Source organism: Mesitornis unicolor, unplaced genomic scaffold (assembly GCF_000695765.1).
Source record: "Mesitornis unicolor isolate BGI_N332 unplaced genomic scaffold, ASM69576v1 scaffold11051, whole genome shotgun sequence".
NCBI classification, from domain to species: Eukaryota; Metazoa; Chordata; class Aves; order Mesitornithiformes; family Mesitornithidae; genus Mesitornis; species Mesitornis unicolor.
This window is the reverse complement of record NW_010163129.1, coordinates 94,518-121,596: the sequence shown is the minus strand read 5'-3', so window position 1 is coordinate 121,596 and position 27,079 is coordinate 94,518. Positions and strand designations below refer to the sequence as shown.

Here is a 27,079-nt window from a genome sequence, read left to right as displayed (position 1 = left end):
AGGGGAGATGTTAAAAAAAATTACAACCTCAAGAGGAATGTAGTATTTCTCCCTAGCTTCTCATTTCCTGATATGTTCCTTGCTGAGCTCTTGAATCATGGGGAAAAGGGCTGACTGGCCACTTGGCCTCCATGCGTTAAAAAGCAAGCCTGGAATCTCCCTGACAAATGCTTCCAAGCTCAGTCTCTACAAGCTGCCCCCAAATTCATCCAATCTGGCTGAAATTTTATATCAGGGATGTTTTATTTTCTCTATTTATCTGTTTATTTTGGAAAGTTGCTGGGGAGATTGTGGGAGGAGATTGGATGCTTCATTGAAGAGATAGGATACATGGAAAAATCAGTTGCAGACTGATAATTGTTCTAACTTTTTAATGTTCTTTACAGAAAACAGGGTGGCCTGATGTGTATTTTACTTGATTGCCTTCATGGAGGGCTTCTGCCTCTGACTATATTTGGAAAGGTTTTGATGTTTTTTTTTTTACTGATGCAATCAGGATGCTCACAGCCTGGAAATCATTTTCCTGATGTGGAGATCTGGAGAGTTATGGGCAGGGGATGCCAACAGGCTGTGCCTGTTTTGGAGTGGCAGAGCTGGGTGGAAGGGAGAAAGATCCGGGCAGAGCTGGAGCAGGGCTGTAAGCCAAGGGTCTTTCAAGCTGTGTTTAAAGTGCCATCACTTTAAAGCCCTGAGTTGCAACACAGTATTTGAGCATAGTGGCTTTCTTCCACATGTCCAAATGTACAGCCAGCATGGTGGTAGGGTCCTTCTCCTGCCTTGATGGGTAAAAATCACAGCTGGCAGGAGCTACTTTTTACCAAAGCTGTGCCACGGATCAGCATCAAGATCAGAAGTGAGCCTGTGGCTGCCTAGACAAATCTGCAAGCACCCTCTACCTTGCAGGGCTGTTGGCATCCATTTCGTGCCCCTCGGCTGAAGGAAGCTGGACCTAGGCTGTTTGCTGATTTACTGATTGATGATCAGTGACTAAACAAGTTGTTTGGGCTTTTTTTTTTCCTACAGTCCTGTCTTTTCTCAGTACAGGCTTTGCTTGAGCTGCCCTGCTGAAGCAGATTGCTGCTGTCAACTAGGTGTACAGGCTTCAGCACAGCCAGGAAGGATCAGCAGGAGAGTAGAGGCTCGCTAGCCCTCTGAAGATGGGACAGTGGGTGTGAGTCCCACCTGTGCAGGCAAGGTGTGCAGCGCTTTCTCCAGGGAAGGCTTGTTACTGCTTGCAGTAGACTCCAAAGCGCTGCTCTCCTCCAGGAGAAACTGGGAAAGTGGTGCTGTGACTTGGAGACTTCAGGTCTCACCTTAGGGTAGAAGTATAGGGGCACATAACTTGAAAAAGCTATTTTTGCTGAAGGTGGGCACTTGTTGGCTAGGAAAGCCTGTCCTCTCCCTTTGGGTCTTTTGGGAAGTTGCTGTCTTTTCTGCATGGGCACTGGCAGGGGAGTGAGTAGCTGGATTGCTTTCAGGCTCTGTTTCTGTAGCTTGCAGGCTAGCTGTGCCTTGCAGTAGCTACTAGCTTTTTCTTTGTCTAAGTTTTTGGCCCCTCTGCGTGAAGAGAGACCATCTTTCTCCTGCCCCTGACACCAGCAAAGCGGGTTTTGAGCTGCCTTCCCTGTGCACTCTCACTAGGAAAAGCTCCTCTCTGCCTGGCTCTGACTATGGGATGGGGAAAGGCTGGCTGGGAGTCCCCGTGGTGTTGCAACATGCTCCTGGTTGTATCCTCGCAGCATGTCGAAAAGCAGCCACTCTCGTGTGAAGCACAAGCTTCCTACTGCTCCCTCAGCAAGTGACCAGTCACCCTGTGGGGACAGGGTGCTACTCCTGCCTCTGGTACACTAGTGACAGGGCTGTGGGGACACCTTCTCCCATACAAGCTGGCAGTAAATTCACAGTAATTATGTTTATTATGAAACTCATGTCACAGCGTGGTAGGCACCGTCGGATAGCGTTGGTGGTGGCTGTAATGGTGTGAATGCTGCTGTGTTACAGTTGCTCTGTACACATTTGCTGTCGAACGGTGGGAAAAAACTTCCCCGTAGAAAGCCTCTCACTCCCTCTTTGTGTGGCCACTCATTCCTTGTGAGCTCAGGCCATTTTCTTCCTTGCCCAATCCTTCTTCTATAACGAAAGTGTCTGGGCTAGCAGTAGTTTTTTAATACTCTTAAAAAATAATGATGCTGCCAGCTTGTTGCAGATGGTCATAAACCTAAAGGTATAGGAAAATAACAGGAAGGGTCTTACAGTGGATATTTCAAGGGCGAAGTGCCCAAACAGAGATGGTACTTTTGGGAGGCTGCTGCAAAGGAAAAGCTGTGCTTTGTTGAAACGCAGAGGAGCTTTCAGGCTCACTTTGCATGATGCAGCAACCAGCCAGCCTGAAGGAGTGTTGCTGCCAGGGAAAGGTCAGAGCAGAGTCTAAAAGGCTGTTTTCTCCCCATCTGGTAGCTCCAGAGCTGGTGGGGCTGGAGCACAAGCTGGCAGCAGGTGCTCTCTCCTATCAATTTGTAAAACATGGAGCTCCCACGCCCAACAGGGAGCCAAATAACTCTGCAACCCTCCTAGCCCTACTGTGGGCAACAACTCTCCTCCTGGTGCTTGACAACACTGAGGGTTGGAATAGAGTCCCTTGGCTGGGACTTGCCTCTAAACTGAGCTTGCCTCGAAGAACCATTGCCTCTTGCAGGCTTTCCTCCATGACTGTGCAAAACCAACTGCTAGTGCCATGGGGGGGGGGGTTGTCCACCAAGGGAAGGGGCAGAGCTGTGACTTCAGGAGAGCGCAAGTTGGGATTTGGCTTTCCTGGTTGGCTCCAGCTCTACCTGAAAGCTCTCAGGCAGCCGGTTTCAGGGAGCCCCAGGACAGCTCTGCTCCCTTAGTGGTACAAAGGGCTTTGCATGCTACCCCTGGGCATGGGGTAGTGCTTACAGGCAGGATTGTGCTGGCCTGGGGTGGTGGTTTGGGGCTCTTCACCGCATACATATGGCCAGCACTGAGCCCAAGAGCAGCTTGCACCCCTGCCTGGTGCTGCCATGATAAATCTGACCTGAGAGGCATTGAAGGACTGACACCAAGACCACGAGCACGATGGCAGGCAAGGTTTGCCAGGACTGCTAACTCGGCATGCTATGAATCAGCTACCGCATTTGCTTTTATTGTTGATGGCTGGGATGGGAAATGCAATTGAGACACCTTAATGAAAAGCTAACAAAGTTGGGTTTGAAGGGAGGGCTGACGTTCCGGTAGCCTTGCTTCTTGTTAGAGAATAATATGAATGATTTGTCTGGGAATATTCCTACCGCTGCGACTGCAGCAGTGTGCTGACCATGGGCCGAGACCCTATGCAAATACAGCGTAAGAGGGTCTCTGGGGACCAAGCTGTTTATTTTGGATTGTACAAATAAAAAAATGCTGGTAATTTTATAGCAGCTGCTTCTCAGATATTTTGAGTGTCAGTCTCTGATTGTGTGTGTGTAACCAGTGTGTTGTGGCCAAGCATTTTCTAGCCTTCCATAGTTCCTGAGTCTGTTCTTAATAACACTCATTGTGAATTGGTTCAAGTAGGAAAGCTGGTGAGGGTATGTGAATCTTGCTTGGTGACTGCACCACCAAATGCTGGAGAAAGTTCAACGTAGAGTTGGGGGATGCTACTGCTGCTCAAAGAAGAGCCCTGGTACATTGCCAAGGCTGGTGGATTTTTCTTGCAAAGCTTCAGCCTTTCCCCACCCATTTGAACTCTCCAGAAAATTCCATGTTTCTTATCTCCTGCCATTTGAGGGAAAAATGCTCTTTGTACATGGAGAGCTGGATGGGAAGGCCAGAAAGATTAATTGCTCAGATGCAACCCTCTAGGCCTTTTTTCCTCCTGTTTAATGTAATATGGGACTTGATTTAAAAAAACAAAAAACAAAACCCAAACTGAAACAAACAAAACACACACACTCCCGCCTCCAAAACCAACCTATATTAGTATGTTTGAAAGGGAAGAACATGGCAAATAAAGTTTGAGTGACTTATTAATCTGATTTAGTGGGTGTCTTTTTTCTGACTGAGACTTCCAGTGCTCAAATCCTTTTAAGACTGTAGAGTTGGTCCAAAGTGTGATGGGACTCTCCTATTCTTCATGACCTAAATCAGTGACCCAAAGCATAATATTTTCTCTAGAACCATCTGTTTCCTCTTCTTGCCAAGGGGATTTCACAATGCCTGGTTGCTCTGAATGATATGACTTGCCACAGGGAGAAAATTAACTGAACAAGGGCAGGTGGATGCTCTTGAGTTTTCTGTTGAAACTACCACCCTTTAGAAAGAGAGGGTGAAGAACCATGCAGCCGAGTAGTATTTTATGCCCACACCATTTTTTTTAAACCTACATATTAAAAAACAAACTACCAACAAGAAACTAGGAGCTATCTGGGATAAACAGAGTAGATACAAAGTCAGTCTGTGTTTTGACAGCCCCTTTATCAAATGTCTCCGAGACTGGGTTTGGAGCAGTGTGAAACACAGGAGTACAGATGTTGGGTGACTAATTCATGCTTCGGCTAAATTTCAATGACCATGAATGCACATCTGTTTCAGCTTAGCTATCCGCCAAATGGCCTGCAACAAGGTACTCTTCTTTACAAATGTAATGTTTTTAATTTTTTACTTCAGATTTGTACACAGTGGCTACAGCCTGCGTTGTGGGAAGCAGAAGGTACCCAGGGACTGTGATCAGGGGAGCAATGTTAAGGGCTTCTGACTCCAGCAGTAAGAGCTTTTTGTAGCATTAGCAGGATTTCCAATGCAAACAATTCCTTTCTTTTAAATCTGTCTTCATACAGGAGACTTGCTTTTTCTTGTTCATCTTATCTGTTCTTATCACCCAGCTCTCTGACTTGCTCACTTCCTGCTCTCTGTATCTTTTTCTTTTCCTAATTAGAAAATTGGGAGGGGAGCAGGCAGACTAACAGTTCCTGGTGAGGAAATGCCATTTATATAAAACTCTCTTGATAAATTCTCAGTATTATTTTTCCAGCCCAATAATCCTACTACAACATCCTTACATAAAAGCAAATGGAGAAGAGGACTTTGATCCATCGTAACCATGTCTCTTTGTGGAGTAGATCCCATAACGTGGGTGCAGGATGGTACCCATTGGTTGCTCCAAGCCCTCTTTCAGGAGGAAGAGAGAAGGTGTGCTTCACCATCCTGCTTGGGTCACGGTTGCCATGACTGGGCCCAGGTGACGGCTGAGATGCTGCTACTGGATGCGGCCTTCAGTGTGGGTGGGTTGGTCCATGTGTCCCAGCACACACAGCTGTGAAGCTGTCAGACCTGGTGTTGTGTTTGCTGGAGACCGGGCAGATGGCAAATGAAAGAGTGAGACCTGTCAGATGTTGTGGAGGCTTGACTTCGGGAGGCATTGACTGTATCTCCTCTTGTGTCCCATCTCTGATATGGGCTTAGGAATACCACCCTTCTCTTAGGAGGTGAAACTTTTAATGGCTAGGCTCTTTTTTCTTTTAATTTCTAGGGTGTGTTTTATTAATGAGCAAAACCAGTTCAGCCTTTTGTATTCTTCAGCAAAGGTATTAACATACTCCTTTTCCTCTCTTCACAGAGAAATTTTTAAGTACCATGTGATTAAATTAACTTGGAATGGAGAAATGCAGTATGGCAAAGGCTCTCCTCGAGGAAAAAAATATAGCTTTAATAACTAGGAATCTGGCTTTTATTGGCTAGTAAAATTGAGAATGTAACACTGAGCATGCTCAGGTTTTTTGCACTAAGCATCTCTATGTACTTAAAGGCATCTGTTCTGTCAGTTTATGCACTGTTAACTAACTGCAAACCTCTTTAACAGCTCCTCTACACTGCTGGAAAATCCTGAGGCAGGACAAGGGCAAGTACTGCTGTCATGCCTGATGACTGATGTTGTAAATGGAGTGAGAAAGGCCCTTGAAGGGGAAGCCGTCAAAGCTGACCTAGTGGGAAAAGAGTGCAGGGACAGGTTTCCTCTCAAAGCATGCCAAGACAGACAGGCTTGGATGCATATGGGGCTCTTTCCAGTTTTGGGAAGGTGCAAAGTGATGTGCTGTGGAAGGAATAGCTCCAAAATCATTAATTAAAGACTGCCCTTCTGGTGCACCTTATGACCAAGTTATTGTTAAGAATAAGGTTTTGCCAGGGCTTGAGCTCACTTCATGCAGATTTCTGGTGTGGAGTAGATGCTTGGGAGGACTATGAGCAAGAAAAGGCTGTGAAACATGTAATTTACAGTGATTAAAAATGGCCATTATAAAAATATTTTTTTAAAATTATGGGAGGATAGATTTCCCTGTCTTCTCCTGTGCTTACCCTGAACTCCAGTGAGTGAGTGCACTGTAATTTTGAAATGGGAAGTCAGATGCAAAACAGAACAATCTGCTTTAATTAGATGAGAAACAAGAAAATACAATTGAACAAATAAGCTTTTAGCAAAAATAAAGAAAGTGGCATTAAACATTATAGTAGCTAAAGGGAGTAGGTGCTAGCCCACTGCTGGCATCTGAATCCATCCTTGTTCAGATAACTGAACTAGGTGATTTGTACATGGAAAACTGCAGTAGTCATAACACAAATGGATTCATTAGATGGTTTGTCTTGAGTAACATGATTACTTGATTATATGTTTGGGAAAGATGGGCAATAAACAGGGCATAGATTAAAATCTGTTGTCTCTAATCGGCCTCACTTAATGCATCTTTCCTTTTGTTTCTGCAGGTTGTGAACATTTGGGGTCTGTTGGGTGGAAGCGGCCATGTCGCGAGCAACTCACCCACCCTGTCTCTCAGTGAGCTTCCAACTCCTGAACATTGTGCTGGTGTTGCTCTTCCATGCAGATGGCATACATGCAGAGAGCCCCAGTGAACTGCCTGTGAACGACACCGAGGAGTGCACTGGCTCATACATTTGCAAAAAGGGTGTGATTTTACCCATATGGGAACCCCAAGACCCCTCATTCGGTGACAAAATTGCTCGGGCAACAGTGTATTTTGTAGCGATGGTGTACATGTTCCTGGGAGTATCTATCATAGCTGACCGCTTCATGTCCTCCATCGAAGTCATTACATCCCAAGAGCGGGAAATAACCATCAAGAAACCCAATGGCGAGACCAGCAAAACCACGGTGAGGATATGGAACGAGACTGTTTCCAACCTCACACTGATGGCCTTGGGCTCATCTGCCCCTGAGATCCTACTATCTGTTATCGAAGTGTGTGGCCATGGCTTCACAGCAGGGGACTTGGGGCCAAGCACAATTGTGGGAAGTGCTGCGTTTAACATGTTTGTCATCATTGCAATCTGCGTCTACGTTGTTCCAGATGGAGAGATAAGAAAGATCAAGCACTTGCGAGTGTTTTTTGTTACAGCAGCCTGGAGCATCTTTGCCTACACTTGGCTTTACATTATTTTATCTGTGTCTTCTCCTGGGATTGTGGAGGTTTGGGAAGGCTTGCTCACCTTCTTCTTCTTCCCCATCTGTGTGGTGTTTGCCTGGATAGCTGACAGGAGGCTTTTATTTTACAAGTATGTCTACAAGAAATACCGAGCTGGCAAGCAGAGAGGCATGATCATTGAGCACGAGGGTGATCGGCCATCCTCCAAAGCTGATATCGAGATGGACGGAAAGGTTGCTAATTCTCACGTGGATAACTTTTTGGATGGGACACTGGTGTTGGAGGTGGATGAGAAAGACCAGGATGATGAGGAAGCCAGGAGGGAAATGGCTCGGATCCTGAAGGAGCTGAAACAAAAGCACCCTGACAAGGAAGTTGAACAGCTTATAGAGTTGGCCAACTACCAGGTCCTGAGCCAGCAGCAGAAGAGCAGGGCCTTTTACCGCATTCAGGCCACTCGGCTCATGACAGGAGCTGGCAACATCTTGAAGAGGCATGCTGCGGACCAGGCCCGCAAAGCTGTCAGCATGCACGAGGTCAACAGTGAGGTGGCAGAAAATGATCCCATCAGCAAGCTTTACTTTGAGCAAGGTACCTACCAGTGTCTGGAGAACTGTGGCACTGTTGCCCTGACCATCATTCGCCGAGGAGGTGACTTGACCAACACAGTGTACGTTGACTTCCGGACAGAGGATGGGACGGCCAATGCTGGCTCTGACTATGAGTTCACTGAAGGGACAGTGGTCTTCAAGCCTGGAGAGACCCAGAAGGAAATTCGGGTTGGCATAATTGATGATGACATATTTGAGGAAGATGAGAACTTCCTGGTCCATCTCAGCAATGTCCGTGTGAGCACTGAGACGTCAGATGAGGGCATTCTTGAGGCCAGTCGTGTCTCAACACTTGCCTGCCTGGGATCACCATCTACTGCCACTGTTACCATCTTTGACGATGACCATGCAGGCATCTTCACCTTTGAGGAGCCAGTAACACATGTCAGTGAAAGTGTGGGGACCATGGAGGTGAAAGTGTTGCGAACCTCTGGTGCACGAGGAAATGTTATTGTGCCCTACAAAACCATTGAAGGCTCAGCCAAAGGTGGTGGAGAGGACTTTGAAGACACCTGTGGGGAGCTGGAGTTCCAGAATGATGAGATAGTGTAAGTGAAGCTTTTATTTGTTACTTACAGCCTATGGTTCTCCTGAAATTAAATGCACATGGCTCCCAGAGCTGCACTAGAGGTGTTTGAGTGCCAGCACATTGCAGTAAGCCATGAATGTCCTTACATGCTATGGGGAGTCTGAAATGCTGTGTTCCTGCCTTGCTAATAGATCAGAAAGTGATGTCTGCTCAGAGGCACTCCAGCCTTCCAGCAGCAGGGAGGTTTGTGAGCCCAGCCTCTTGCACTTTATCCATATGCTCAGCAGATCTCTATAGCTTCAGCTCTACAATGGAGCAGAGAACTAAACCAACCTGGCTGTTACTGCTCAATAACAGGGACCTGCCTTGCCAAGGGCCAAAACTGAGTGTATGAATTGTGGTACCTGCTTCCCGTTGCCTGTTGAGGGTCAGGTCGTCCAGGACTGGGCCACAGCCTGTTCCACTCATGGTCTGTTTAGGGCTTTGGTGAAGGTCACTTCCTCTCCTCCTCTTCTAAAACCTGCAGGCCCAGGTCATTGTCCAATGCACGTCCTGAAAAAGTACTGTCATGCAGAGAAGCCTCATGATTAGGATGCAACTACAGCCACATTTGGCTGCTTGCAAATAAAAAAGAGGCTGAAAGCTGTTAGAGGCTACTTCTGGGTGTCGCTAGGTGGATGGCAGAAAAGTTACTAGCTCCATAGCCTTGTTTACTGCATTATGTGGAGGATACAAATTAGCCCAGTAAATCATAGTAGAAAACATCTATCCTTGAGTATGTCATGAAGACATTTCCTTGCCCAGTGCAGGCTCTAGGAAGAGCAACAGCTGGGAGTTGCCTTGTTCCAGCCTCAGGCTCTTCCTGCACTGAAGTCTGTCACTGTAGAACAGTCAGTCCCTGCCAACAGCAGACTCTGCAGCACAAAACCACTGCGTAGAACTTGGGGCAGTCACTGATAAAGGGCACTGCTGTGTCATGGGACAGCTAAATGTTGGCTTGGGTGTTGCATATCATACAGCTGGTCTTTTAGGAGCTGAGAGAGACCCATAATGAGTGCTAAGAGTGAGCCTTTTCGGTCTGTTACTTGCATCTGCTCCATGTGCACAGGAAGAATGGAACAAACAGGGGAATCATTAAACTTTAAGTAAGGGGAAAGAAAAAAGTGATTTGTAGTTCTCATGCAAAGTATTAGACCAGCTGGGGTTTTGACTAGTCAGGAAAAACTGAGGAAGAAGTTCACTGCTCCAGCAATTAGGAGGCCAGAATATGCCTGTTGCTGACACAAAGGTTGACAGCACATTGACAGCTGTTGTTTCTGGCTCCTGAATGATATCTGTAGTAGAGAGGAATGCAGTTATTTGATTTTTTTTTTTTTCATTTTGAGAGAAGCAGGGGGTTGTCTGCAGAGATGCAATGAACTAGGCTATAAGGATATCCCCCAAAGGCTCTTTACTTTTTAACCAGGTCACTCAGCACTAGCAAAACTGGGCTACTGTCAGGAAGACTTTGACGTTTGGTCTCAGTTCCCCTGGGATGTGACATGTTTACACGGCAGGCCAAACACAGGGCCACAGGCTCTGCGACTGCGCTCAGAGGAGCTTGGGCTTCCCCCTTGTCTTGGATCCATCACTCTGGCCAAGATCTCTGTGCTATACTTCATCAGAGACAGGTAGTGCCACCTGTGTCTGCGCTGCCTGTCAGTGCTCAGTCTGTGATGTGGGGTTTTGCAGTGGGACAGTGGTGCCTTCTCCCCAGCGTAGTGTCCCCAGGGCCCACTGTACTGTGCCTATGGCCTTTGCTGACGGCCTCTCCTCCACTAAGCTGTTCACTGCTGACTTTTGCCAACAGCCGCAGTAACTAAAGGGTGTGCTGGAAACGGGCTGACCGCATCCTGTTGGAGCTGCTGCCTGGCCTCCCGGGGCATGCTGGTGTGCCCTCCCCATGGCAGCAAGCCTTCTCCTTCCTTTTCTTGCTGGCTGTCAGTGTGTGCACCGCAAGCAAGAAACAGGGGAAAACAGCTTTCTTAGATACCCAAGTGTGTTTTTTCTGTGCAGATGTCAGAGCATTGCCATTGTATCTCTATTGCTTTTAAACTATCCTTCTCTGGAAACACAGGGAGGGACAGTACGTAGGAGGCACCACTTTAGGAATTCTCAGCCTGGTACAGATGAAGGCTTGGGGAATGGGGTGGGAGGAAGTGGTAACTGCATGGCCATGTGTTGACCAAGGAGCTTGCACCATTCAGGTGGGAGAGGACACGCACATACCTTATTTTTCTGGAAGAAGGATGAAACTGATTGTACAGATTGCAGTCTATTCATGTGCCTGCAATGGTAGGTATTAATATAAATGAAATTAAATTAATCTAAAGGAATGGCCTGAAATGGTAGGTATTAATCTAAAATTTAGCTGCTACAGTCCATATTCAGGTGCTGGATGGTACTATCTGTCTTGCAGATTTTCTGCAGGTCCATGTTTGCCTGTACACAAGTTTAGGACAGCCCTGCAGCACAAAGGCAATGTGGTCCTGAAGCTGAAGTGCTGCTTACAGGCATCCTCACTTGGAAGAATTTGCTCTGCTGGGAATAAAGAAGATGTGCTAGCACAATATGTGGATTGTAGAGCTAAAGCCTGTTTACTGTGTCATTACTTGATAGTGCTGTGCTTCAGCTAAATCACAGCTATGCAGAATGGTGCAATTCCCTAGCACATTTCATTCAATAAAGTCCTAAAATTTCAGGTTTTCCCATGCTCTGGTAGCCAAGACATGACTTTGCTTCTCTTTCCAATGGTCTTTAGTGACTCTTCAGCTTTGCTGTTCTAGACTGTATCAATCAGCTTGATAAAATCAAATAAGATGTGTTTTCGTGGGGCACTAACAACAAAGGTAGGGCAGTGCAGGGGGGCATGAGGATGAAAGAAAACTATGTACAAGCGTCTGTTATTAGAGGGCTGGCTTGCTGGTAAGTCCCAGTAGAACTAGAAAGTGCTGTGAGGGCCCTGATCTTCTAGAGACCTTCCTCCGGTTCCCCAAAGGCCCCATTATGTAACATGTTTATTTGCAGCGTCCAGAGAGACTTTCCCATTTTGCAATCGGTTGATGTCCCCTTTCCCAGAACACGCAAAATAGCTGCTGTGTAGCTGCTGAAGCCACGGCATTCCTGTGCATTTAAACAAAGATCTCATTCCAATGCTACCGAAAAAGATGTGTAATGAAGAAGATGTTGGTCCTCCTGTGGAACATTTATCCTAGCACCGCGTGGTAGGTAGCCTCTTGGAGAGATGCTTTCCTGCTCCTTGCTCCTGAAGCACAGTTGTGCTTCTGGGCACATGTTGGCAAGTGAATGAAACAGCATTTAAATGTGTTTTGCAAAGGATTAGCTAGCTTTGCATGACAGATTATTCCAAGGTGTGTGGGAAAGATAAAGATGTCTGACTTGGGTCTCAGCAAGATCAGTCTCAGTGATGCTCTGAGACATCGGTGTGCTATGATTTAATGTGTAAGAGCTTCCCTCTGGGGCTATCCTCAACAAGGTGACTCCAGTCTTTGTCTTGCATCTCCATTAATGATTAAAGCTTTCTTGATGAGAACATGGAGAAGATGTGTAGTTGCAGGCTCTTCCTGCCCATCCGTCTACCACAGCTATTGTGATCGTAGAAGAGGTCACTGGTTCATCTAGCCAGTGTATTTTTATCTTCTGAATGAATGCCAAATGAATTCAAAAGAAGTCCAGCCTCCTATCTTAGAGGAGGAAGCAATCCTTCCCATAGCTGATGGGAATCTCTTCTCCTTGCTGTCTCAAAACACCAGGAGGGGCACCTCTTCCAAATGTAACTGCAAAGCTGTATGAAAACTCTGTGTTCTTTTGAGTTCAAAAATGGTAGTTTTTTTAGTGATAACATTGCAACTAGGGATCCACTACAATCTGCATGCCACATGTCTGCACCCACACCCCCAAATTAAAAGTTTTTACTGCATTAATAGGTCAGTGAGGAAGATGGTATACAAAATTATAGGGTAACATTAAACTGGCATTTCATCTATGCAATTACACCAGTAAATGCATGGAGAATCTTATGTCTATAAATCTTGCTGTTCATAATATATAGTTTATTTGTTATAAAAGGTGCCTGCTGCAGGTTTAGGAAGTGACACTCTTGGCCCATTGAATTTGACTTGTCCAAGCCAGCTTTGGCACTTCTCTGGAAGCATAAAACTAGGACCCAAATGCTAACAGGGACACAAATATCAGCTAAATCCTTTGGTTTTTTAGGGAAAAATGTCCCCAGAGACCACAGAACCTCCCTCCCAAGAGCTCTTAAAAAATGTGAGTGTCAGTAAATATAGATTGTGGTGGGGGAAAAAAAGTGGTACTGCTTTTTTAAGTTCCTCTTTTCCAAAAGAAGTTGGGTAAGATATTCTAAAGAAACAGCAAAAATAAAATCCTGACTCAGCCCTGAGACCTCTCAAGCTCAGTTTTACATCGATGGCCTGCAGCCTCAGAGAAAAAAAATGAAACCTCCAGCACAGCCAGCCTTACAGTAGGATGCAGTCAAAGAGCAGAGAGTCTTCTGATGTGGGAGAGAGACTGGTGTAAACCAGACTGACGGTGAAGAAAACAAACATTCCCCTTTTCACATTTCATTGTTGAAAATGAATCCTTCTTTGTCCCGTCTCTCTTTGTCCCACTTCATTTGTGTGGGTCAGTGTGCATCCCCTCCCTCACAAGCCCTGCCTTGCACAGGGTTAATGTCTAGAGGCACAGTGTGAGATATCAGAACAGACCAAATAAAGATTAAACTCTTATTCGGCCTGCTTCCAGCACCCAGCTTGGGTTTTAGAGCATGTTTTCCCCTCGTCACTGGCAGTCTCGCCTGGCCCAGTGGGACTTGCAGGCAGTTCAAATACAGCCACCACGACCTAGGCCTTGGGTCTTTGGCAGGAGCACCCAGTGCCCTGGATCCATCTTATAGGAGGTGACCCTGGCCATGGCCCACAGCAGGGAGCTGAGCAAGTGTGTCACATCAGGCTGGACCATGGCATGGGGGCCTGTCTCCCTTTCCAGGAGAGTTTTGAGAAGTCCCCTGAGGCTGAAATGTATCATTGCTTTGAGTCCTGAAGGTCAAACACTGGTCATCCCTCTTCAGGGGGGAAGATAGAGCCATAACATGGTGAGCTGTCTTTTCTTTTTCTCCTGTTCGTTCACACAATGTCTTTCCTGAATGCTCCTAAAATGTTAGCCAAGATCTCCCAGCCATGTGCATCTCTTAAAATGCTGTGCTCTTATCTTGGTTGCATTGGATAGCTCCCACATTTCTGATAGGACACAGCAAGGAAATAAGGCTGTGTGGTGTTCACAGACCTTCCCCTCTCTCCTGTGCTCAGGTGCCTGCAGGTGCTTGCTGCTGTCCTAGGCACAAACGAAGCACCAAGTGACACAAGACATGGTGTGTACTGCAAAAACAACATTCCCAAGTGCCGTGTGAGGTCTCAAGCCTGCAAAGCACATACTCGCAACTGTCTCTCTAAGTGTCTTATGGCCTGATCTAGTCCTCTCCTCCCCAGAGTAAGGCCCACGAGGGTGCTCCTGTCATCACAGTGTTGTGGGATAGGTCCTGCCCATAGATTGCTTGGGGAGGGTGAGCATGGGATGCAGACTGTGCCGTTTGCCCAAATAAGTCATGAAATCTAGGAACTTGATTTGGTGATGTCCCCTGTGGAGGGGATTAGGCAACGAGCTTTTGTTATTGGACGAAGCAAGTTGTGCTAGCACATCAGTGGGGGAATGGAGAGGGGAAAGGGTGAGGACAAGAGTGGTTAGCTCTCACTGAAGAACTGACACAGTTTTTGTCCTTGAAAAACCAATGTTTCCTTATTTGTAATGAGCTGTTGTTGGCAATTTACTGCTGCCAGCTGCATCTCTGTGGTTGATTAAGGGAGCTTGGATCTTAAATATGTAATAACTCTCTGAAAGCCATTGAGAGGCAGTTATTAGCTTCATCAGGGCCTGTGTACACATCCGCTGTGCTCCTTTATGAAAAGGCTACTATTAAATGCATTGTAGTAATTTATAAAACACAGGATCCAGGCTTGTTTTAAAAAAATTAAAGGAGAAACCCTAGTGAAGCTTGAAAGAGTTATCCTGGAGTGAAGTGCTGCTCTGCAGCCTCTTGCTGTGAAGATGAGAGTGGGGGACAGGAAAAGCTCTGTCCCCCTTTGTAAACTGTTTTCGTTCCCTGGAATGTGCTTGAGCACTGCTGGCAACAGCATTAGCACCAACTGTGATATACAGGTCTTGTCAACAAAGCTGGGATCCGTCCCTCTCCCTCTGGTGCATGTGGAATCCTTTACTGTGGCAAATTGTTGAGCAGAGGGAGGTAAATTGTTGGTACACAGGACTTGGATGCAACTGCTGAGTTCAAGTTGTTCATCTGCCTTGGGAATAGGCTTCTCTCCTCTGACACTTTGCCCCCAGGTTTGACCTCGGTGGATGGCACTCAGTAGTTTTCTTTCAGCAACAAGACTGCATTTGTGGGCTTAAAATGCAACACAACAAAAAGCAGACAGCTGACCACAGCTGGCATCCAAGCATCTGTGCAGATGGGCAGAGAAACATCTGCTGTCATCCAAAGCCAAACGAAGAGGAGAAGCTGGACCTGGCAGATAACTGGCTGAGTCAGAAACAGACCCTCCCCAGGGGAAGAGGCTGAGCCCAGAGGCATCACCCTGCACTTTGCGGGCGGCTGGAGCCCATTGGCCGTCTTGTTGCTGACAGGGGGGAGATGTCAGCCTGCCCTTGGCAGACAGGCGTACCAGAGGTGATGCACAGTCTTCCAGGTCTGAGTCTGCCCTATACGTGTCCCTTCTGGCTTCGCTCGCACCAGGGACAAAATTCCATGTTACTAGCACGGACATGCACTTTGCTGCTGTGCGAAGAAAGAGACAACTATGCTATTGTCTCTGCTCCTTCCCCTGTTCTCCAGCACCATAGGATAACTCTGTTAGCTTAATCTTCACAGTCTGGTCTTGCTGAATCACCGGTATTTCTACTCTACCCTCAGATGAGTAGCTGTGATTAAAAGTTAGTCTTTCACAGGCATAGTGTTTATGATGGACGAGTATAAGGCTTAGCTGCACTGGTACTAGCGGGTATGTTCTGTGCCTTGCAGTCTTGGGCATGGTTGGAGTTAATTTCGGTCCTCTCCAAGTCATAATTGCCATTTAGCCTGAGGACGTCTTGGGAGATATCAAAATCTCTACTAACAATGTTTCTGACACTGTCATTGGAGGCGTTATGCTGGTTTCCAAGAATGGCAATGCTGGATCCTGGGTGACAAATAACAACGGCATTCTCTTTAAAAATATCTTAGAGTAAGAGAGAAAATAGTCTCACTGCTGTGCAAGTAAGAGGGTGACCAGCATGTGCCTCTTCCATCCAGTCCCTATATGGTTCCATTTCCATAGTGTCTGGACTCCTTCCTACACCATCAAAGCAACAATAAAATATGTTTGGCAATGAGAAACGAAGCAATCATGAAGAGTGGGGACACAGACTGGATCCCCATGAACTGAGTGCTGGAAGGAGACAGGTAGAGCTGATGGCAGATGCCTGCCCCATTGAAGCAAAGCCCTTTCCAGGGGAAGGTCCTCTGAGTGCAGATGCTCTCAAATTGGCTGAGGACAGGGATTGAGATGGGCTGAGTGGAGTCCAGTACAGAGATACTACCTTGTGGGTTTTTTCTGAAGGTGGTTTACATTTTATGTCACTGTTGTCAGGAGGCTTCTTTGCTCTTTGGAGTGCTTGAGTGATTCCTCTGGTTATTTGCTCCTGTTAGTATAGGGTAGTCACACACTGCACTATTTTGGGGTCATGTGATGTGGCTGTAAATTAACCACAGGCCCAGTATGCCCTGAAGAGAGCCTTGTCCCAGAGGCCAGATGCACTGTCACCAGGTGACAAAGCTGCTTTCTCGGTGGCTGGGATGTAAGAAGGACATGAAGTTTCTTGCTGTGTCCAGAACTAAAAAGGATTGTTTTGCTTTGAGTTCTTTTCCAAGCAGTGTTGCTTGCTTCCAGGAGAACAAAATAGTTTTACGTTGGCCTTTTGCAAACAATTTGGAGTAGAAATCTATCAATCCATCAAAGCACTCATTAGCCCCTCAAACTTCCCAGGCAGCCTTTCAGCTTTACAGTGCTAATGGCTCAGCTGCTCAGCCTGTGCAGGCATTTCCCCTGCCTGCCTCTTCTCCCCAGTGCTTGCCCTCCTGCTCAGGCTGCTTCTGTGGCCTTGGCTTTGCTGTCCTCTGACCCAAGACCTGACCTGTGCAGCCTGAGCGCTTCTCTCACCAGTGCTGTGACAGTTGATTTATTCTGGCATGCCTTTAGATATGAGCAAGAGCCATGCCTGTCTGGAGACAGAAGACATTGTGCTCAGAGGAGCTGTGGGTCCTTGGCCACAGCCTTCCTTTCCCCCTTGGCAATGCCATTCTGCAGCCTGGGCTCTGCTGTCCTAATACTGCACAGCTCTCACATGAATACGCAGCCGTGTCAGAGTATATGAGGCAGAAAAAAAGTCTGTTCTGCAGAGAGTCTGGAATAAATAGAGCTGCACTGAGCAGCGGAGAGACACACTGGTTTCATTGAGAACAGGAGGCTGGATCTGAGACAAAACCTGTTGCTTTGGCTCACGCAGGTGGGGAGCAGGGTTTTACCTGGCACCAGACTCTGCACAGGGCTTTGTATTTGCTTAGTTCAGTAGATTTGTATTCACACTTTGGGTTTGGTTATTGAAATTTATGTTTCTCCTTAGTGACTGGATATGTGATGGGACCTAGGGGAAAAAGATATCACTCCTACATAGGGTAAAAATAATATAAACAAAGTCAGTGTTAATGACCCTGGCACAAAGGATCCTACCACAGGGGAAACAGAGGGAAGCATAACAGAAGATCTACCTGACTCACAAACTCTCTAGTGACCTGGAACTCAGAAAGAATCATACAAAAACCCAAAAATGGGTCAGTTTAGTAGGGAGGAGTGTAACAGCAATGTGGGAGTGTTGGGTCAGAGTCAGGCTAAACATGAACTGGACTAGAATTAGAGGGGAAAGAGATGTCCTGTCCATGCCTTAGCAGTGCAGAGGGAGGAGGGGAAGGGAGCTGGACAACAGATTCCAACAAGAAGCAGGTCTCTCTGTGAACATCTGAGTTCATGAGGCCTGCAGGTGTAGGATGTCCTCAGACCCAGGCATACTGCAATTTAGCCTTCCCGAGGGGCTCTTAGAGCTGCCAGTAGTCATCCTGGATGGTTTCCTGGGAAATAGGTGAGAACTGCAAGCAAGCTCAGGAGCTGCCTTCAAAAGCAGCTCAGCCAGATTAGGTCTGCTTCTGTACCTAAAAGAACCTAGAATAAATCAACACATTATTTCTAAGTACCTCAAAGATAACAAGGAGATGAATAACAGCCAGCATATATTTGTCAAGAACAAATCTTATCAAGCCAACCTAATTTCCTTTTATGCCAGCCTTTTGGGTAAGGGAGAAGCAGTGGTTGTCACATCACTCAACTTCAGAAATGCTTTTAATGTCGCCTTCTTCAGTACTGTTGTAAGGAAGCACTGCCTAAATGGGCCACTGGAATGATGAGGTCAAACCTGCCTGGAAAGACAAACGTGGCAATGGATGGGGTTGTTTCAACAGGTGCTTGTCCAGAACTGGAGCTTATTGGGCATGGAAAAGAGAAGTTTAGTGTTTAAACTTGCAGATAGAAAGAGTGGAGAGGCTGGAAGCATTATCAAAGGTAGGATGGGGATTTACAGAGTTGGGCTGGGAAATAGCCTTAGCAGAAGCAGGACACTGTAAAGTGCTTGTGCAAGAATAGTCAAAAGCACAAATTCAAGTGGGAAGGGAATGACTGAGTCAGGAGGTGCCATTGCGACCTGGCAGCCAACTCTGAGCTCACGTCATGCTCTTGCAATGAATGAGATAGACTTCATCCTGAAGATATTCACGAGGAGTGCAGCCATCCTTACACTGTCTCTGCTGTGTCCAGCTCTGAGCACTCAACTCTAGAAGAAGTTGGGAAGAGTCCAACAGAGAGCACAGAAAATGACTGGTGGTCTGAAAAATATGACTCAAGGATGAGAGACTGGGAGAACTGAGGCTGTTTAATTTAGAATGACTCAAGCAGAGGGAAGGTCTAAGCCCTGAGCTATGTAAAGGGCAATAAGATACTTTCTATGTCTGCAGGGCTTGAGGAAGCAATAATGGCAATTTGGAATAGACGGGGGGAAATCTCTTCGTAGTACAGGTGGGTCCACTCAGGAGTAGCCTGGGGCAGTGAGTGACCTCTGCCAACAGCAGAGGACAGCTTAGAGACACTGTTGAAAAATTTACTGAAGATGTCAGGCGTATTGTCTCTTTTAGGACAGGGTTGGGGCAGATGAGGTCTTGGGAACTCTTCCTCTCCTATTGCTATGTGCTAGTCAGCCAAAAAGCATTCGTCATGTGAGTTGCGCTTCAGTCAGGTGGCCTCTGTCCTGCATGGTCTTCTGCCGCAAACGTGTGATGAGGTAACAGGCAAAGCAACCTACAGATGGAGCAGAAAGACCAAATGTGTGCATACTCATGCAGCCTTCAGAGCTTCCCTGTGGCCACCCAATCTGGGCTTTTTGCTCACTACGGATATCTGGGACAGGGACAGTGCTCGCCTGCCGTCTGTCTCCTTTGCTACTAATTAGATGCAATCCAAGCTTCCCTGCAGGAGAGCCCTGTCCCCATGGGGGAAGAAGCAAGGCTGCACAGATTAAGGAAGCTAATTAGAGGGGAAGAGAGCATTGGCACTGAAGCCCCAACAGTAAACTCTAAAATCTAGATAAGGGAGCAGTATTTAATTATATACAATTAAAACACTGCATCTCAGTCCCCTGAGAACTGGCAGTCTTGCAAAGCCCTCACAAAGGTTCTAATGAACAGATCTGAAGGCAGTGGTAGGTTGGGGGCTGTGTTTATTAAACTTCACCTGGGAAACACATATGAAGAGAAGAGCTAGGAAAATTCTTTTGGACCACTGGCTCCTTATGTCTGTGTGGTGTCCTCCCTCTCCCAGAGCAGGTAATGGGAACTCAAAGCCCTGACACTGAAAGGGAGTTTGCTCTGCTCTTTCCCGCAGGTGGGCACAGACCATTGCAGACACCTACACAAGGAGAAGCTATACTGAAAACAGAAGAAATTAGAGAGGGCTGTAAATACTTGGCCTGAGAAAGAGAAACAGTTTCTGTGCCCTTCTCTCCCAGTGCACAGGGGACAAAGCTCCTTCCCCTGTGCCTGCCAGCCAGAGGCCTCCTGCTATCTCCAGGGAGCACCATGCCAACATTCCCCTTTGCTTCACAATCCTGCAAAGGTATCTTGGGTTATTTTCCCACAAGTTTGCTTTAGCCACTAAAGCAACAACTTGCCCTGCCTGCTCCTTTGCCACAGATAGTACCCTCTCCAAGCCAGGAGGGCAGTCTGATTTCCCTGTAAAATGCCTGTGTTCAAATATTCACTGTTGCACTCTGTGCCAGCTGAGCCAGCAAGCTTTGTGGACTGCAGCAGTAGCTTTTATCCCTTAGCTGCTTCTGGGTTTTAATGTAGTAAAACCATAATGAGGGAAAGCTTGGATGGATTCATATCATCTGACAGAGTAGAACTGCAGAACCAGCCTGAAGTTTTCCAAAATTCCTCTTCCTCAGCAACTTCAAATCCTTCAAGAAGGCTTCAGTCAGCTTTGGGTGCCAAAGGAGGTGGTGCCTGTTTTAATTTGAAAATATAAAGTGCCAAGGGGCTCCTACCTCTTGAAGGCAGTAACTTTGAAAAGCGCAAGCAAAAGGCTAAAGCTCTTTCTCCTGCATCCTTGTCTCCTGATATTCCTCTTTTGCCTGGTCTTTGCCTCCACTTTCTTCTAGGTCCATGTGCAGACCCCATGAGTGACATCTGCGATGTTGTCACAAACAGCTTCCCTGGTGATTCGGCTGTTTAAAATGTTACAAGACCTGAAAGTGATCCCAGTGCCATTGAGGTTCATTTTATTTGCCTGAGCTTTTCTGGTGATGTTTTCTGCTGCTTTGCCAAAAGCTAAAGCCTCAGAGGGTTCTTCATTCATTGTGTTTTAGGTGAAAATTAAATTTATTGTCGAATCCCAGAGCTCCAAGAGTTGGGGTTTTGAGAAAAATGCTGACTAGCATCTAGAGTGCCCTGTCTGGCCCTTGGTGTAGCAGCAGAGAATTTGCCATCTTTAGGGGTAGAATTGCTCTCTGTTGTCAGGTCTGCAGAGCTGGAAGGGAAGGTGAGAGGCTTAAGTTGCTTCTTAGTTAAAGTCTTCCTAGACCTAGTATGAATGAGCATGTTGGTCTCTTGCAAATATACAGATTTCTACAAAGCACTTGCTAATGAACCAAAACAGCAGTTTGTCCCTTCAGTGATTTGTGGGGAGTCAGTAAAAGACCCAACCTGGGGAGCTCATTACACTGCTGAAGTCGTGCATTTTTAGTGGTGATGCTGGGAAGCTGTTAGCTGCTGGCTGTGATGCAGGGCGATAGGCTCGGCCGTGCTGGGAGAAAACCTGTGAGAGGAGACGTCTGTCACCTCCATGGGCTTGCATACGGGGCTGGCTCGCAGTGGGGGCAAGGCAGCCAGGCCATGCAGGTGAGGAGCAAGAGTTGTTGGTTTCCACCCCTAGTCGATGTAATCTAGGCTATAGGCATGCTGGTGTCATGCTGGGGCCCTGTATTGCCAAGTCTCAGGTATGGAGTGGAAAAGAGGAGAGCAGAGTCCGGCACCAGTGAGAAGGGAGAGCCACAGGAGCTTACGTGGATGCTTAGCCATGCACATGCTATAAAACAAGAGACGTTCTGGAAAATACAGTCAGGATCTCAGGAGTTAAAAACCAGGCACTTAATCCTATACATGAAAGGGAGCATGGCACTGCTTAGCCACTGCTCTGCTCCATGGGCACAGCACGTTTATCGCGTTCAGCTATTGCACAGCTCAGCCACAAAGCTAATTTGCACCACTGCCCTTTCCTCTTGGCATGAGTAGATGGACTTACTCACGCAGCAAATGTAGCCATCTCCAAAAGGGATGCATATAAGTCAAGGTGCACATATACCTAAGGGTTGCCTATGGCTATGCCTCAGCAGTCAGAGTAGGTGAAAGACCGACCAGGGAAGTGCATGTATGAGGATGAGGTGGGATAAGGTAAAAGGGAGGTGAATGCACAACAGGAACTGGAAAAGGAGGGGTGGAAGGAAAAATGAGAGGGGCCAAAGTCACAGTGGCTCATAGGAGTGCATCCTCTCAGATCCTGGTGAGCACTTCCAGAGCTGCAGCATCTTCAGGGTCATGTTCAGAGGCCCTTAGTCCCATCAAAGCTCAGAGCAAGGCTGTGCTGCTCAAGTTTGCAACAGCCAGTTGGAAAAAACTGTTTGTCTCTTGCCACAGAATGAGTTTGACATCCATGTCTTCAGTGCATTGAGCCAATACTGCACAACTTTCAGCTTCAGAGTGCTTGCAGGGAGAGTCCTGGCTTTGCACTAGACAACAAAGGTAAAAGCAATGAGGAAAAGAGAATTGTTCGCACCTTGCCAAGAAAAAACACTGTGCATGGAAAAGGAAGAACTAAATTGATCTGAATTTTCCTGCTATCGGTCAGCATTTTGGTGCCAAGGTAGTCATACTCTGTGTGGATGGGTACATATATGTGAGAGAGAGAAAGAAAAGAGGTAACATGAAGAGCTCCATATTTAACATTGCATTAATACCTTCCCTTCCAGCTAGAGCAGAGGTTTACAATTCCTTTGCTGGACATGAGGGGAAATGTACTTATCTGTGTGAACATTATTTAATTAGGGAAGAAAGCTTTACCCTTCAGGAAAGTTGCAACTGAATCAATTAGTTTGGAAGTCTCAAGAAATTAACTGAAGTTTGGGGTTGTGAGTTTTGGGGTTTTTTATTTAATGCTTCACAGAAAATTCAAGTTGCAGCTTGAACCAAACTTCCCTTCATTAACTCTGGATACTTAAGCAGGGGAAGAATTTCAGGCCAGGTGTTTTGAAAACCCTTGCTAATAGCAACTGTGGCAGAAGATGAAGCAGCAACACTTCAGCATCTCAATTTCTCTGTGAAAGGCAGTATGTTGAAAAGGTATATATCAAGTCAGGCAACTTGTGCGACAGCTCTTTGCAAGTGGAGATTTGCCTCTAGCACCCTAGTTATGTGATGGAAAATCCTGCAAAGGAGCAGGTGGGAGTTGCAAAGCCATGTGGCAGCTTTGGACCTGGAGCTCAGCATGATGGTGATCTCCACCAGCAACCATGGGGAGTGGTGCATAGAGCCTGCCGTCCAGTCCTTGCTGGGGTACAGCACCCTTTGATTTGTGGCATGAGTTTTATTCATTTATTTCTTTTTGAGCTTAGGCACATGTACTAATTAGAGGAGAACTGGTGAGCTCTGCTAACACATTTGAACACAAGTAGCTTTAGGCTTCCTTTTGGGTCATTAAAAATGAAGTAAAATTATGTTCTCTTTTGCACCAGTTATTGTGAGCAGGGGCCTTGATTTGGCAGCAGTTATCTCCCCAACACCACTGCACTAATGACTTCTAACGAAGAAGAACAGTGTGTTGTTACTGCAGTAGGGTGGTGTGAAGCTACTCTATGAAAAAGAGAGGCTGAGATAGACTGGTTTATGACACTTCCAACCAGCTTGTAACAAACCTGAGACTAACTGGCTGAGTTGAAACCCTTGGGAGACTGAAAGCCAAAAAATTTGCTGATTCATGAGGAAAAGCCCTTCCTGCATGGACATCCTCCCAAGCATGGGGGCATGCTGCAGGGTCAGCAAATCGGGTCTGGAGACCTAGCCAACACAAGTGTTGCTGTCTCCTGCGTCTCCCTTGGTTTCTTCATCAGTCCCATTGCAAAACAGGTCACACAGCCCCAGCACTTGCAAGCATAAGGATTTACCTCCAGGTTTTGCTCATATGTCCTGAGGATCTTCTCTACCTACTGGCATGTCCAAGCAGCCCAGGTGACCTTGACATTCAAGTTTTCTTCATTGCTCTGTGGGATCTCTCTGCTGGCTGCAGGCAGATTTTGACTGAGATGGAAGCCTTCAATTTTTGAAAGTAAATGATAGGCTATAAAGAAAGGCTTCATCTCACACCTGGTCTAAACTATAAGTACAATGTAGCTATGTATGTCAAAGCTGCTAGAGATGGCCTGTAAAGGTCATTTGGCTTGTCTCCATGTGTGCCAGAGGTTGTACAGGCTTGTTGGTTGTCATTCCTACTACAGCTGGAACTGGGGAAATGTTTGATTGAGTGTTTTTCCCCAGAAGTATCTCACTGCATTTTCTCCTCTCAGTGAAAATGAGGGAAATTGGAAAATTCCACAGAAGTGTACCTATTCTCATTTAGAAAACTGAAGGAGGAGAAACCACATAGATTTAGATGGAGGGTTGGCTTGTTTTTTTGAGCAGACACCTGGGACAAAATAAAATGTCACCTTTGCCTACTTCAGTCCTCGATGACAGAAATCCATACTGCAACACTACACTGAGTGACCTGCAGAGATTTACTGTGCTGGGAAGGCCCTGATCCTGGTATAGGGGTGCAGTCACATTGGTTGGGGTTCAAGTGTGAAGGAGGTGGAGACCTGCTTGCATACCGTGACAGTGGAAATGTCTCACCTTTCTTGAGCTGTAGAGCAAAATTGCCTTCAATGTCTTGGTCTGTTGCTTTGTGCCCTGTAGCAGTGCTCTCCAAAGGTGGTTGCAATGTAGGCATAAATAAAATTCAGTACACACTGGGACTACACATACCTGAAGCCATAATGGAAATCTTAATGAGTTAAATCAGAGCTTTTATTATCTAACTTCTCATTGTCAACCAGTTTCTGACATCTCTGTAGATAATTGATGTGGTGGAGAATAGTTCTTGCCTTCTGGAAGCTGGCTGCCTTTTGAAATGCTCCCATCAGAGATGGGTGTTTTTCAAGCTTGAACTTCTTCCTCATTATCTTGTCAATGAGAGCTTTCTTTGCACTAACTCCACCGAGTGGAGGAAGGAGAATGTATCGTAGGGAACATGAGGCTGATATATCTTTGCCCTGTGGATGTGGGCACTGAGGCCTCAGGAGCAGCTCCTCCCCAGTGAAGGGAGAACAATTCCCCTTTCTGCCAGAAATGTTGCAAGGGTGGCTGCAGCCTGGTAGAGGGAAGCCAGCTCAGCCACGGCTGTGGCTGAAAATGCCTTGAAGCAGAAGGGTTTAATCATCTGGCCACTGCTCCTGTTGGTAGGCTCCACAGCTGCTCCTTCAGCAAAGGAGCTCTTTTCAAATCTCAAAGCTTTCAGTTGCAGACAAAAGCAGTGCGTTTTTAAAGTCTAGAGGAGTATAAGAGACTGAAGATAAACCTGAAAAGTTTTCCCCAGTAGCTAAACCGCTAGGTTAGCTCCCAGGACCTGGGAGTTCTGGTGGAGGACAAGTTGACCATGAGCCAGCAATGTGCTCTTGTGGACAAGGCAAATGGTATTCCGCAGTGTATTAAGAAAAGTATGGTCAGTGGGTCAAAAGAGGTTCTCCTCCCCCTCTACTCTGCCTTGGTGAGGCCACATCTGGAATATTGTGTCCAGTTCTGGGCTCCTCTGTTCAGGAAAGACAAGGAACTACTGGAGAGAGTCCAGCAGACGGCTATGAAGATGATGAAGGGACTAGAGCATCTCTTTTATGAGGAAAGGCTGAGAGAGCTGGGTCTGTTTAACCTGGAGGAGACTGAGAAGGGATCTTATTAATACTTATAAATATCTAAAGGGCAAGGGTCAAGAGGATGGGGCCAGACTCTTTTCAGTGGTGCCTGCAGCAGGACAAGGGGCAATAGGTACAAACTAGAACACAGGAAGTTCAAGCTCAACATGAGGAAACACTACTTTACAGTGAGGGTGACAGCTCTGGAACAGGCTGTCCAGAGAGGTTGTGGGGTCTCCTTCTCTGGAGATATTCAAAACTAACCTGGACGCTATCCTGTGCAACCTGCTCTAGGTGAACCTGCTTTGTCAGGGGGATTGGACTAGATGATCTCCAGAGGTCTCTTCCACCCCCTACCATTCTGTGATTCCTGGTTATATCTGTTGAAATGGCTGAAAGAAGATCAGAAAAATATTTTTAGCACTCAGATTTCTACCAAGGATGCTGCATACTCATCTGAAAGAGTGCATACAGCTCTTCCCTGTCAGCTAGGCAGAGTAATCAACTGCATGAATCTGCATGCAAATATCACTTCTCTGTTTTAGGGATGATCCTTCCTTTTGTGGATGCGCCTTCCTTTTCAGATCTGCCCTTCCACATTTCCTATCTGGTGTTCGCGAGCTCCAAGTGTTTGGTTGTGGCATGCAGGCAGGGAGCAATGCGGACCAGTGGTCACTGGTAACCAGGCTTCTGAGGCATGCAGAAAAGATTGACAGGAAAGTGGCTCTGGAGCACAGGAGGAAGCTGGGAAGGGTCAGCAGCATCAAGGTCTCCCTGGCACTGGTTAAAGATACCAAATATGCACTGTGATACAGCCCACATAATGACTACCAGCAAAAACTATTCGGGTTTGTATTTCAAACTGCAGTTCTCAAGCCTGCATCTTCTTCCTTGCCATCACTGCAAAGAGACTTGTGTCTGATGGTTTTTTTCCACCCTGAAAACTCACCATTTGCCGTGGCGTAGGTAGCTGATGTTACTGCTGCTTTGGGACTGATTGAGACCACTGTTTGTTTGGCTGGTGGTTTTGTGACCATGCCCTGCTGAGATACAGTATGAGTTACAGAAAGAAAAACAAAAGAGGGTTTGTATTAAAATAGAAATGGTTCTTGTGGTTTTGTCACCACATATGGCAGGGACATACGCAGAAATGAATTTGCTGCTGTTTGCCGAGTAACAATAAGCAGGTTGAGACACTATGTTAGATCTTACAAAAGGAAACATGAATTTTCTTTTATAATCTCTGTTTTTTTTAATTCAGATGTTCACTGCTGTTTTCTTGAAATTGAGTTACAAGTTACAAATTCAGGGTGGGCAGAAAGCCATTCAACTGTGATGAAAAAGAAACAGGCTATCCCAGAGGGATATGGGTTCATCTGCCTGTCAGACTACTTTTTTTTTGGGATGTCCTTTGCAGAGGCTGATGAGGACCAAGCATTGTGGCCTCTGGCTCAAGGTTTATGCATGTTGGCAAACTGACTTGACTGGCTTGCAATTAATGTTACAGGTGAGCTGTTAAAAGCCTACATGCAGAAGACTGAGGGCAGGAATGGCAGCCCTTTGCTTTTAAGCATGACACCATCTCTGTGGTGGAGTGCATGTGCACAGCAGTGTCTTATTTGAGGGAGAGCACTTAATATCACAGGGACAGAGCTGTTGATTCTTCAAGGACTATGAACCCCTTCTTCCCTCCTGGAAGGAAAACCTGCCATGCTGGTTTTCAA

At 46.5% G+C, this 27,079-nt stretch overlaps 1 protein-coding gene across 14 annotated transcripts in view; it reads left to right on the top strand.

The window, feature by feature from the left end:
• The first annotated feature begins 6,793 nt into the window (after positions 1 to 6,793).
• LOC104547960 (sodium/calcium exchanger 1) overlaps positions 6,794 to 27,079 on the top strand; it is a 102,995-nt gene continuing 82,709 nt past the window's right edge. For 10 of the 14 annotated variants that reach the window (XM_010193848.1, XM_010193844.1, XM_010193842.1 and 7 more), the window contains exon 1: positions 6,794 to 8,592. In XM_010193848.1, coding sequence (XP_010192150.1) covers positions 6,794 to 8,592 — 1,799 coding nt within the window. The remainder of the gene's footprint in view (positions 8,593 to 27,079) is intronic. The other 4 variants (XM_010193851.1, XM_010193850.1, XM_010193849.1 and 1 more) reach the window with 1 other exon arrangement.